Raw genomic sequence first — 11,463 nt, forward strand, 5'->3', positions numbered from 1 at the left:
CATATGTCCCTAATGACTCAATGCCACAATACTCTGGCAACTGTGGACATTTACAAAGAAGGATGACATCAGTGGGACCTACTTAGGATGGACTGTGAGTCTAATGGTGGAAGCAGCTTCCCCCTAAAGCTAGGACAGCAGAGTCCCTGCCCATCTTCCCAAAACAACTGAAACCCTACCTCTTCAAAGAGTATCTTAAATAAGACATTGCACTTCTCTTTTCCTACTAGCACTGACTTTGCCGATAACTTTTCTATATAGGGAAAAATGTACTTACTACGACTGTGATATGGGGTTGTCTCACCTTGCTATCTTAACATGAATGCACTTACTGTAAGTCGCTTTAGATAAAAGTGTCTGCTAAATGATTCAATTATATATCTATTTTTAATGTAATTCTGATCATGTGCAAACTGACATGTCTCCCGAGTGGCGCAGTGGTCTAAGGCACTGCATCGCAGTGTTAGCTGTGCCACTAGAGATTTTGGTTTGAATCCAGGCTCTGTCGTAGCCGGCCGCGACCGGGAGACCCATGCGACGGCGCACAATTGGCCCAGCGTTGTCCAGGGTAGGGGAGGGAATGGCCGGCAGGGATGTAGCTCAGTTGGTAGAGCATGGCGTTTGCAACGCCAGGGTTGTGGGTTCGATTCCCAGTATGAAAAAAATATATAAAAAAAATTAATGAATGCACTCACTAACTGTAAGTCGCTCTGGATAAGAGCGTCTGCTAAATAACTAAAATGTAAATGTAAAATGTTGTGTGAACTGAAAATACCAATAATTGAGCTACTATGGAGACGTTAGTTTTTTCCAGGAAGCACTACTCCCAGTATTCTCCTATTATCCTATTACTAACTAGGTTCATTAATAGTTGTTGTCTCCCTGTCGTCTTCTATAAACTGTCTTTGATTCAGTGCAGTTGGCATGAGGAAGACGACTTAAAATAAGTGTTTTCTCATGCGGTTTGAATTCAGACCCGCCTTGTGCCTTTTGAACAAACAATATGACACATAGTATTGAGTGGACCAGACTCACCAAACCTCTCTGTAATAACAGTTTTTTTGTATTTGTTGAACATTGTAAATATAATTTTTTTAGTTTAATACTATTTCATACGTTGTTGGACCATTTTTTAACAAAGGAATTAAAAAAGCTGTTACTGGTCTTTGCTGTTTATTGCTGTTGCTCTCTATGTCTCCTCTGTTTTCTGCTGGCCCACCACCACCCCAGCCTCCACCTGTCTGGCTCTGCTTTGGTTCCAGTCAGGGGGATTGGTATAGATATACCTCCCTCACTGCCTGGAGTTTGGTATTATGGTAATGATTGAGCCTTGCTCTGGCAGTGAGCTCCTCTGAAGGAGCACGCCAAGACCTAATGTATTGTCATTTATTTGGTTATTTAATGGTAAAACCAATATGTGGTGTTTCCTGTCTGAAATGCACTTCCTTGATTGTGTGTGTGTGTGTGTGTGTGTGACTGTGCGTCACACAATGCACTACTGACCCTGGCTCCGCTATCTCTTTTTCTCTCACCTGTCCCAGGCTCCCTCTGTCCCAGTCTATCTCTGTCCCAGCCTCTCTCTCTCTCAGTCTCTCTCTGTCCCAGCCTCTCTCTCAGTCTCAGCCTCTCTCTGTCCCAGTCTCTCTCTGTCTCAGTCTCTCTCTGTCTGTCTCTCTCTGTCCCAGTCTCTCTCTCAGTCTCTCTCTGTCCCAGCCTCTCTCTGTCTCAGTCTCTCTCTGTCTCAGTCTCTCTCTCTCTCAGTCTCTCTCTGTCCCAGTCTCTCTCTGTCTCAGTCTCTCTCTGTCCCAGCCTCTCTCTGTCTCAGTCTCTCTCTGTCTCAGTCTCTCTCTGTCTCAGTCTCTCTCTGTCCCAGCCTCTCTCTGTCTCAGTCTCTCTCTGTCCCAGCCTCTCTCTGTCCCAGCCTCTCTCTGTCTCAGTCTCTCTCTGTCCCAGCCTCTCTCTGTCTCAGTCTCTCTCTGTCTCAGTCTCTCTCTGTCTCAGTCTCTCTCTGTCCCAGTCTCTCTCTGTCTCAGTCTCTCTCTGTCCCAGCCTCTCTCTATCTCAGTCTCTCTCTGTCCCAGTCTCTCTCTGTCTCAGTCTCTCTCTGTCTCAGTCTCTCTCTGTCTCAGTCTCTCTCTCTGTCCCAGCCTCTCTCTGTCTCAGTCTCTCTCTGTCCCAGCCTCTCTCTGTCTCAGTCTCTCTCTGTCTCAGTCTCTCTCTGTCTCAGTCTCTCTCTGTCCCAGTCTCTCTCTGTCTCAGTCTCTCTCTGTCCCAGCCTCTCTCTATCTCAGTCTCTCTCTGTCCCAGTCTCTCTCTGTCTCAGTCTCTCTCTGTCTCAGTCTCTCTCTGTCTCAGTCTCTCTCTCTGTCCCAGTCTCTCTCTGTCCCAGTTTCTCTCTGTCTCTCTCTGTCTCAGTCTCTCTCTGTCTCAGTCTCTCTCTGTCCCAGTCTCTCTCTGTCTCAGTCTCTCTCTGTCTCAGTCTCTCTCTGTCTCAGTCTCTCTCTGTCCCAGTCTCTCTCTGTCCCAGTCTCTCTCTGTCTCAGTCTCTCTCAGTCTCTCTCTCTCTCAGTCTCTCTCAGTCTCTCTCTGTCCCAGTCTCTCTCTGTCTCAGTCTCTCTCTGTCCCAGTCTCTCTCTGTCCCAGTCTCTCTCTGTCTCAGTCTCTCTCTGTCTCAGTCTCTCTCTGTCTCAGTCTCTCTCTGTCTCTCTCTGTCCCAGTCTATCTCTGTCTCAGTCTCTCTCTGTCTCAGTCTCTCTCTGTCCCAGTCTCCCTCTGTCTCAGGCTCCCTCTGTCTCAGTCTCTCTCTGTCTCAGTCTCTCTCTGTCCCAGCCTCTCTCTGTCCCAGTCTCTCTCTGTCTCAGTCTCTCTCTGTCTCAGTCTCTCTCTGTCCCAGCCTCTCTCTGTCCCAGCATCTCTCTGTCTCAGTCTCTCTCTGGCTCAGTCTCTCTCTGTCCCAGCCTCTCTCTGTCCCAGCCTCTCTCTGTCTCAGTCTCTCTCTGTCCCAGCCTCTCTCTATCTCAGTCTCTCTCTGTCCCAGTCTCTCTCTGTCTCAGTCTCTCTCTGTCTCAGTCTCTCTCTGTCTCAGTCTCTCTCTGTCCCAGTCTCTCTCTGTCTCAGTCTCTCTCTGTCTCAGTCTCTCTCTGTCCCAGTCTCTCTCTGTCCCAGTCTCTCTCTGTCTCAGTCTCTCTCAGTCTCTCTCTCTCTCAGTCTCTCTCAGTCTCTCTCTGTCCCAGTCTCTCTCTGTCCCAGTCTATCTCTGTCTCAGTCTCTCTCTGTCTCAGTCTCTCTCTGTCTCAGTCTCTCTCTGTCCCAGTCTCTCTCTGTCCCAGTCTCTCTCTGTCTCAGTCTCTCTCAGTCTCTCTCTCTCTCAGTCTCTCTCAGTCTCTCTCTGTCCCAGCCTCTCTCTGTCTCAGTCTCCCTCTGTCCCAGTCTCTCTCTGTCTCAGTCTCTCTCTGTCCCAGCCTCTCTCAGTCTCTCTCTGTCTCAGTGTCTCTCAGTCTCTCTCTGTCCCAGTCTCTCTCTGTCTCAGTCTCTCTCTGTCCCAGTCTCTCTCTGTCCCAGTCTCTCTCTGTCCCAGTCTCTCTCTGTCCCAGTCTCTCTCTGTCTCAGTCTCTCTCTGTCTCAGTCTCTCTCTGTCTCAGTCTCTCTCTGTCCCAGTCTATCTCTGTCTCAGTCTCTCTCTGTCCCAGTCTCCCTCTGTCTCAGGCTCCCTCTGTCCCAGTCTCTCTCTGTCCCAGTCTCTCTCTGTCTCAGTCTCTCTCTGTCCCAGCCTCTCTCTGTCCCAGCTTCTCTCTGTCCCAGTCTCTCTCTGTCTCAGTCTCTCTCTGTCCCAGCCTCTCTCTGTCTCAGCCTCTCTCTGTCCCAGTCTCTCTCTGTCTCAGTCTCTCTCTGTCTCAGTCTCTCTCTGTCTCAGTCTCTCTCAGTCTCTCTCTGTCTCAGTCTCTCTATGTCTCAGTCTCTCTCTGTCTCAGTCTCTTTGACTGATTATGTGAGAGAAGAAGAGGATAAGATTAATCATAGCTCTAAGAAACAAACACTCACCTCTATACAAGAATAGGTGGCCTAGTTTTCCTCAGTAGCTTTGCGGTTGACCTGCGCAACGGATACGTTCACAGCCAATGAATACTTCATGAAACAGAGAAAGTACAGACAAGGGGTTGCTTCTTGGTTAATATTACAGCTTTATTGTTTCTACTTCTCAGATAGTGAGCAGATATCAGCTGAACAGGGCTAACGCTACAGCACAGGAAATATTCAAGGACAAGAGAGAAGGGTTTGGAAAAAGTCGCGACACATGAATGGAAAAAAGCCAGGTGGGTGGTATGAGCCCAATGATGGAACCCCTTTGCAGTACTACAACAATCCTATACGACCAGACAATGGTATGCACTTAACCCCAACTCCCCCCTATCCTCCAGCCCTCCCCCCTATCCTCCAGCCCTCCCTCCTATCCTCCAGCCCTCCCTCCCTCCCTCTCTTTCTTACTCTTAGGAAGAGTTGCTCAGTAAAGCCCTTCAGTACAGCCAGGAGAAAGACGGCAGCTTCCTCACTGGGTGAAATATTACCCATGGTACCCCTGGGGTGTTGTTTGTTTACACAGGAAGTAGAAAGCCAGGGTTAAGTCATGTGACCCTCTCTTAAATCCTTTTGTTTTGTTGTTGTCCCCCAAGCCCCAACCATCCCTCTCTTTATCCGTCCTCATGGGTCATGAGTCATCAGAATCAGAACCAGAATATGAATATTGCCATAATAGTCTAGCGAAGTCTAAAAAAGGAGAAAATATTAGGCTAGAAATACACTGATATCTTCTAGGTGTGGAGTCAGGGAGAGAGGGATCGGGGTAGGGTGGCGAGGGGAAGGAAGAGGAGCGAGGGGGGAGGGAGACTTTGGGGGTAAAGGAATGTGTTGTTCAGCCCCCCCCCACCCTGCCCCAGCCCCAGCCACATGGCTGCTTTATTTGGAAGAGAAGCCCCCTCTGCATGCCCCCTCCCGCCCATCGACCCCTCCCCCCCATCCCCGGTGCCACCCGGCCGGCAGCACGCCACACGCCCGTCTTCTTAAGAGGAGGGGGCGGCGTTAGTCTTGTCGTCACGGGTGACGGGGATGCTGCGGTCGCCACGGCCGAGGTCGCCACCGCCACCGGTGACCTTTGGGCCACACAGGGTCAGGAGGCCGTCGGTGGACAGTGTGCAGGAGATAGCCGATTGGTCCACGCTGGAGGGGAGGCGATAGCGGCGGTGGAACTCACGCGAGATGTAACCGTGGTCGTCCTGGAGAGAGGAGAGAGAGAAATGAAGGTGAGAGAAACAAATGGTTGCAGATGGTTGCAATGTAGGGGGTTCAACACTTTAGATTTTAACAAAATATTACAGTTTTTATGGTGCTTTAAAAAAAAAAACATTATCCCTTCATGCTGTCTGTCATATGTAGGCCTAACCGTATGAATTCCGCCCTCTAAGAAAAAAGATCTGCAGCTGCTGGGAATTACGCAGAAAGGACGTTGGAGAAAACAAAACGTTGTTTAGTTACAACGACTCCCCAACTCAGCCTGTCCCTGGAGGCCACTAACATCCAGAATGACAATACATGACAACATGGAGGGAGAGAGAGAGAGGAAAATGCAGGAGGAAACAGGAGAGTGAATAACAACAGACTATGAAGAGGAGATAGAGGGAGAGAAGAGAGGGAGAGAGGAGAGGAGAGAGAAAAGAGAGAGGGAGAAAGAGTGGGAGAGAGAGAAGAGAGGGAGAGAGAGAGAGGAGAGAGAAAAGAGAGAGGGAGAAAGAGTGGGAGAGAGAGAAGAGAGGGAGAGAGAGAGGAGAGAGAAAAGAGAGAGGGAGAAAGAGTGGAAGAGAGAGAAGAGAGGGAGAGAGAGAGAGGGAGAAGTAGTATAGTGTAATCTAATGTAATGATGCTTAAATCTTACAAAAGGAAAACTCTATGTGGGCCACGTTCACCTCTATGACTAACATACGTCACATTCGTTCTGTGTCACCGTGTGGCCAAGGAAATTAATTGATCCCAAGCAGTGTGTCCCATTGTTTATGTAGGAATCCCTATCATTGGAGATGTTTTTCCTAGCAAAGTGTGTCAGTGTGTATGGTTTCGTCTGAGGACACGTAATTGCTTGGTTGTTTGACTTTATCCTGGCTGAACATGGGTCTTGAAAAGGGTTGAATTGAATTTGTATGAAGGGCAATGCGCGTAAGCCGACCAATTCACAGAGTAAACAAAGCAAGGCTGTTGTTGTGTGTGCACATCGACACACACACACACACACACATATACTCACTTACACACGAGTGCACAACACACAAACACACGCACACACGCACACACATTCTTTGAATCAATTAGCTATTTAGGTTGAGAAATTCTCCTCTGACTCAAACTGTTGACTCTAATAACACATCTTATTAGCATCTCTTTGAGGACTTGGCTGGTTAAAGCTGGTGGTTGTTGTTGTGGCTGTGTTTAGTTAGTTGGAATGAGCAACCTGCCTAAGGATCAATGCACTGACCTGGAAAGCACAGTGATGACAGTATCTGGTGCGCCTGTTGCTTCAACTACTGCCACAGGTCGTTTCTATGTGACAGACACTCACACTATGTATATATGTCACAGGAGGTTGGTGGCACCTTAATTTGGGAGGATGGGCTCGTGGTAATGACTGGAGCGGAATTAGTGGAATGGTATCAAATACATCAAACACATGGTTTCCAGGTGTTTGATGCCATTCCATTCGCTCTGTTCCAGCCATTATTATGAGCCGTCCTCCCGTCAGCAGCCTTCACTGATATATATGTGCACATGAGAGAAACCTGGCTTTGGTGTGCCAAGCCATAGTAGAGGGATTGTGTTTGAACTCAGGATTGGGTGTACTACCACAAGTCATAGTAAAAGTTTTGAGCTAGCTCGGCTTGTCTGTCCAGAGAGATTAGGGTGTGTGGTGCTTGGATGGGGATGGAATCTTAACCCATCCAACCAGGGGACACCGATGGTGGGAGGCCTCACCTGTCTCTCTCCATGCTTGCCCTGGATCTCCACATAGTCATCAGTCACCTTCACGTTGAGTTCATCAGGAGAGAAGTGCTTCACATCCATGAAGACCGAGAACTTGTCCCTGTCGGACCTCACCTGGAGAGATAGAGGGAGGGGGGTTGAAGGTTAGAGGTCAGGGGTAGCAGGTGGCGGAAATCTGGTAACCACAGTGATGCTCATCTTCTGAAATGTATTTTTTTTCAATATCCTTTCAATTCAATTCTATATGTTGTCATCGAGTCATACCTCAGAGAGATATGAAGAAGATGATCCATTTCTAAAGTTTGTGTATAGATGCTGCAAAACAAAATGTGTGTCACTAGTCACCAAAACAGTATACAGTGGGGAAAAAAAGTATTTAGTCAGCCACCAATTGTGCAAGTTCTCCCACTTAAAAAGATGAGAGAGGCCTGTAATTTTCATCATAGGTACACGTCAACTATGACAGACAAAATGAGGAAAAAAAATCCAGAAAATCACATTGTAGGATTTTTAATGAATTTATTTGCAAATTATGGTGGAAAATAAGTATTTGGTCAATAACAAAAGTTTCTCAATACTTTGTTATATACCCTTTGTTGGCAATGACACAGGTCAAACGTTTTCTGTAAGTCTTCACAAGGTTTTCACACACTGTTGCTGGTATTTTGGCCCATTCCTCCATGCAGATCTCCTCTAGAGCAGTGATGTTTTGGGGCTGTCGCTGGGCAACACTCCCTCCAAAGATTTTCTATGGGGTTGTGATCTGGAGACTGGCTAGGCCACTCCAGGACCTTGAAATGCTTCTTACGAAGCCACTCCTTCGTTGCCCGGGCAGTGTGTTTGGGATCATTGTCATGCTGAAAGACCCAGCCACGTTTCATCTTCAATGCCCTTGCTGATGGAAGGAGGTTTTCACTCAAAATCTCACGATACACGGCCCCATTCATTCTTTCCTTTACACGGATCAGTCGTCCTGGTCCCTTTGCAGAAAAACAGCCCCAAAGCATGATGTTTCCGCCCCCATTCTTCACAGTAGGTATGGTGTTCTTTGGATGCAACTCAGCATTCTTTGTCCTCCAAACACGACGAGTTGAGTTTTTACCAAAAAGTTCTATTTTGGTTTCATCTGACCATATGACATTCTCCCAATCCTCTTCTGGATCATCCAAATGCACTCTAGCAAACTTCAGACGGGCCTGGACATGTACTGGCTTAAGCAGGGGGACACGTCTGGCACTGCAGTATTTTAGTCCCTGGCGGCGTAGTGTGTTACTGATGGTAGGCTTTGTTACTTTGGTCCCAGCTCTCTGCAGGTCATTCACTAGGTCCCCCCGTGTGGTTCTGGGATTTTTGCTCACCGTTCTTGTGATCATTTTGACCCCACGGGGTGAGATCTTGCGTGGAGCCCCAGATCGAGGGAGATTATCAGTGGTCTTGTATGTCTTCCATTTCCTAATAATTGCTCCCACAGTTGATTTCTTCAAACCAAGCTGCTTACCTATTGCAGATTCAGTCTTCCCAGCCTGGTGCAGGTCTACAATTTTGTTTCTGGTGTCCTTTGACAGCTCTTTGGTCTTGGCCATAGTGGAGTTTGGAGTGTGACTGTTTGAGGTTGTGGACAGGTGTCTTTTATACTGATAACAAGTTCAAACAGGTGTCATTAATACAGGTAACGAGTGGAGGACAGAGGAGCCTCTTAAAGAAGAAGTTACAGGTCTGTGAGAGCCAGAAATCTTGCTTGTTTGTAGGTGACCAAATACTTATTTTCCACCATCATTTGCAAATAAATTCATAAAAAATCCTACAATGTGATTTTCTGGAATTTTTTTTCTCAATTTGTCTGTCATAGTTGACGTGTACCTATGATGAAAATTACAGGCCTCGCTCATCTTTTTAAGTGGGAGAACTTGCACAATTGGTGGCTGACTAAATACTTTTTTCCCCCACTGTATGTTGTTTGGACATCGAAATTCTGCTATCCTGGCACCCAAGTTGAAATGCAGTTTAAGCTAGTAATGGAATAAGCCAGTATATGATGGGCTGGAGGGAGCATGACTCTGATTGGCCTGATTTCGACTAGATAGAGAACACTGCACCAGTCTCTGAGCTCTTCCCTACTGAGAATCACACAAGATTAGTGCCTTCCATTTGCCGCTCATGTGGCAACGTGAACAAGATGATTTCAATACATTTTCAGCACACTTGCAATAATCTTGCAAACCGCAAAATGCACTTTGTTTAGTTGGTTAAAGCTCCATTAGTAGGGATGTTTGACCTCTTTGTTCTCTGTGCTCTCTTATGAGAATCAGCAACAGATACTACAGCTGTATAGGATTGCAGGATGTCGTAGCCATTCAATAACATATCTGGCTAGCGCTACTGCTGTCGTAGCCATTCAATAACAGATCTGGCTAGCGCTACTGCTGTCGTAGCCATTCAATAACAGATCTGGCTAGCGCTACTGCTGTCGTAGCCATTCAATAACAGATCTGGCTAGCGCTGCTGCTGTCGTAGCCATTCAATAACAGATCTGGCTAGCGCTACTGCTGTCGTAGCCATTCAATAACAGATCTGGCTAGCGCTACTGCTGTCGTAGCCATTCAATAACAGATCTGGCTAGCGCTGCTGCTGTCATAGCCATTCAATAACAGATCTGGCTAGCGCTACTGCTGTCGTAGCCATTCAATAACAGATATGGCTAGCGCTGCTGCTGTCGTAGACATTCAATAACAGATCTGGCTAGCGCTACTGCTGTCATAGCCATTCAAGAACAGATCTGGCTAGCGCTACTGCTTCTCTCTGATTTACTACAGCCACTTCCCCAGGGTCATGTCCTTGTCTCCCCCACTCAGCTTTCTCTACTCTATAACTGTTGCATCTCCCTGTATTAGTAATGAATTCAGTATAGGCCTCCTAGATTAAATACATTGAGTTTTCTCTGTGAAAGATCTGCACACATAGACCACCTTAGGGCAAATTACAGTATGAGTCAGATCTGTCCAATCTCAGTCCATTTTGCGCTTCCTCTTTTTATAGGAAAACAGCATACTGTTCAACCAATGAAACTGTAGAGGATGTAACCAATGCACCAATGCATCATGGCACTAATAACCCGGCTTCGATTCCTCCAAGGACACACAAGCTCTCTCTGTAAGCTACGACAACATGCAGGCTCTTCTATTCTATGACATCAAACACGGACAACCAAATCTGCTTTTTATCCATAAAGATAGAAAACAAAAAAGTGCAAATTATACGTTTGGGTAGTTTGAACTAAACTAAAGTGACTACAGATTCAGAATGATGGTGAATGAATAGGTTTTAGTGGATCCTATTCTTCCCCAGAGGATGGAGCAGGTTAGCCTGGGTAAACCAGACTGAACGCTTCACTTCCAATGCTGAGCACAGTGATCGGTCAGGTTGAACAGGTTAGTTGTTACCTCAGACATGCCAGAGTTGGTGGAGTCCAGGAAGTTGCGGAACAGCGACTGTCTGTAGTAGGGGCTGATGGTGGAGGCAGCGTAGGGGAACAGGTCGTAGTCGAACATGCCCTCCCCAAAAAACTGATCAAAGAGACGGGCAGGATACATGGAGCCCATGGCGCGTCTGAACCAGGGGTGCTGGATGGCAATATCCATAGTAGTGTAGGTTAGGTTTTAGCTCAACGGGCTAAACAAAATAAAGCAATTTCTCGCTGCTCGGCTTTAGCTCGGCTGGCTAGTGCCTGTGTTCCGTTAGGAGTAGAGAGAGAGAGAGGCGAGAGGGAGGACAAGAGCTGCAGTGGGAGAGATACAAAGGCAGTAATAGTAGTAGAGAAGAGTAGGGGTCCCAAGTGGTGCGTGCCCTCTCCTCTGCAGCCGCCCCCTCTTTATATACCTGTGGGGCAGAAAAGAGGGGCTTTAGTGTGGATCTCTGTGGAATGGCATTATCTCATGGTGGGACGGGCTCTGTCAGCAGAATCTGCAGGCGGTGTGCACACTGGCCCGTTCAGCTACAGTCTGGCCCCCGGGGGAGGCTGGCCCTCGTAACGTGGCGGGACCTATGCCAGCGCCGACCGGACGACAAGGGTCTGCCAAAACAAGCCGAGGCTTGGCCTGTCGAGGGGTGAGGAGAACGGAGAGAGAGAGAGAGAGAGAGAGAGAGAGAGAGAGAGAGAGAGAGAGAGAGAGAGAGAGAGAGAGAGAGAGAGAGAGAGGGAGGACTGGCTCATAGTAATGGCTGGAACAGAATAAATGGAATGGTATTGAACAAATCAAACACATGGGTTCCATGTGTTTGATACCATTCCATTCACTCCATTCCAGCCATTATCATGAACCGTCCTCCCCTCAGCAGCCTCCTGTGGTTGGTGGGGTTTCTGACATTGGAAACAGGGTATGGGAATTGAACCTGTCTGTGTGTGTACATTAAGGCCTTGACGTGTAGCGAAGTTGTGGAGCA

The 11,463-nt window shown here is 47.6% G+C and overlaps 1 protein-coding gene across 1 annotated transcript; it reads right to left on the bottom strand.

The window, feature by feature from the left end:
• Positions 1 to 4,461: 4,461 nt before the first annotated feature.
• cryaa (crystallin, alpha A) lies at positions 4,462 to 11,017 on the bottom strand. The gene is made up of 3 exons (XM_041885077.2): positions 10,464 to 11,017; positions 7,015 to 7,137; positions 4,462 to 5,270 (listed from the first exon to the last, which is right to left on the bottom strand). Exons 1-3 carry the CDS (start codon positions 10,659 to 10,661, stop codon positions 5,058 to 5,060), a joined length of 534 nt encoding a protein of 177 aa, XP_041741011.1. The 5' UTR covers positions 10,662 to 11,017; the 3' UTR covers positions 4,462 to 5,057.
• Between the last annotated feature and the right edge of the window lie 446 nt (positions 11,018 to 11,463).

This window comes from Coregonus clupeaformis, chromosome 30 (genome assembly GCF_020615455.1).
Source record: "Coregonus clupeaformis isolate EN_2021a chromosome 30, ASM2061545v1, whole genome shotgun sequence".
In the NCBI taxonomy this organism is placed as follows: Eukaryota; Metazoa; Chordata; class Actinopteri; order Salmoniformes; family Salmonidae; genus Coregonus; species Coregonus clupeaformis.

What these genes read in the sequence shown, in the direction of transcription:
- cryaa (XM_041885077.2), bottom strand. Translation starts at nt 10,661, where the DNA reads ATGGATATTGCCATCCAGCACCCCTGGTTCAGACGCGCCATGGGCTCC. An exon ending in CCAACTCTGGCATGTCTGAG is followed by an intron (nt 7,138 to 10,463) that starts GTAACAACTAAC and finishes CTATCTCTCCAG; the next exon opens with GTGAGGTCCGACAGGGACAA. An exon ending in GCAAGCATGGAGAGAGACAG is followed by an intron (nt 5,271 to 7,014) that starts GTGAGGCCTCCC and finishes TCCTCTCTCCAG; the next exon opens with GACGACCACGGTTACATCTC.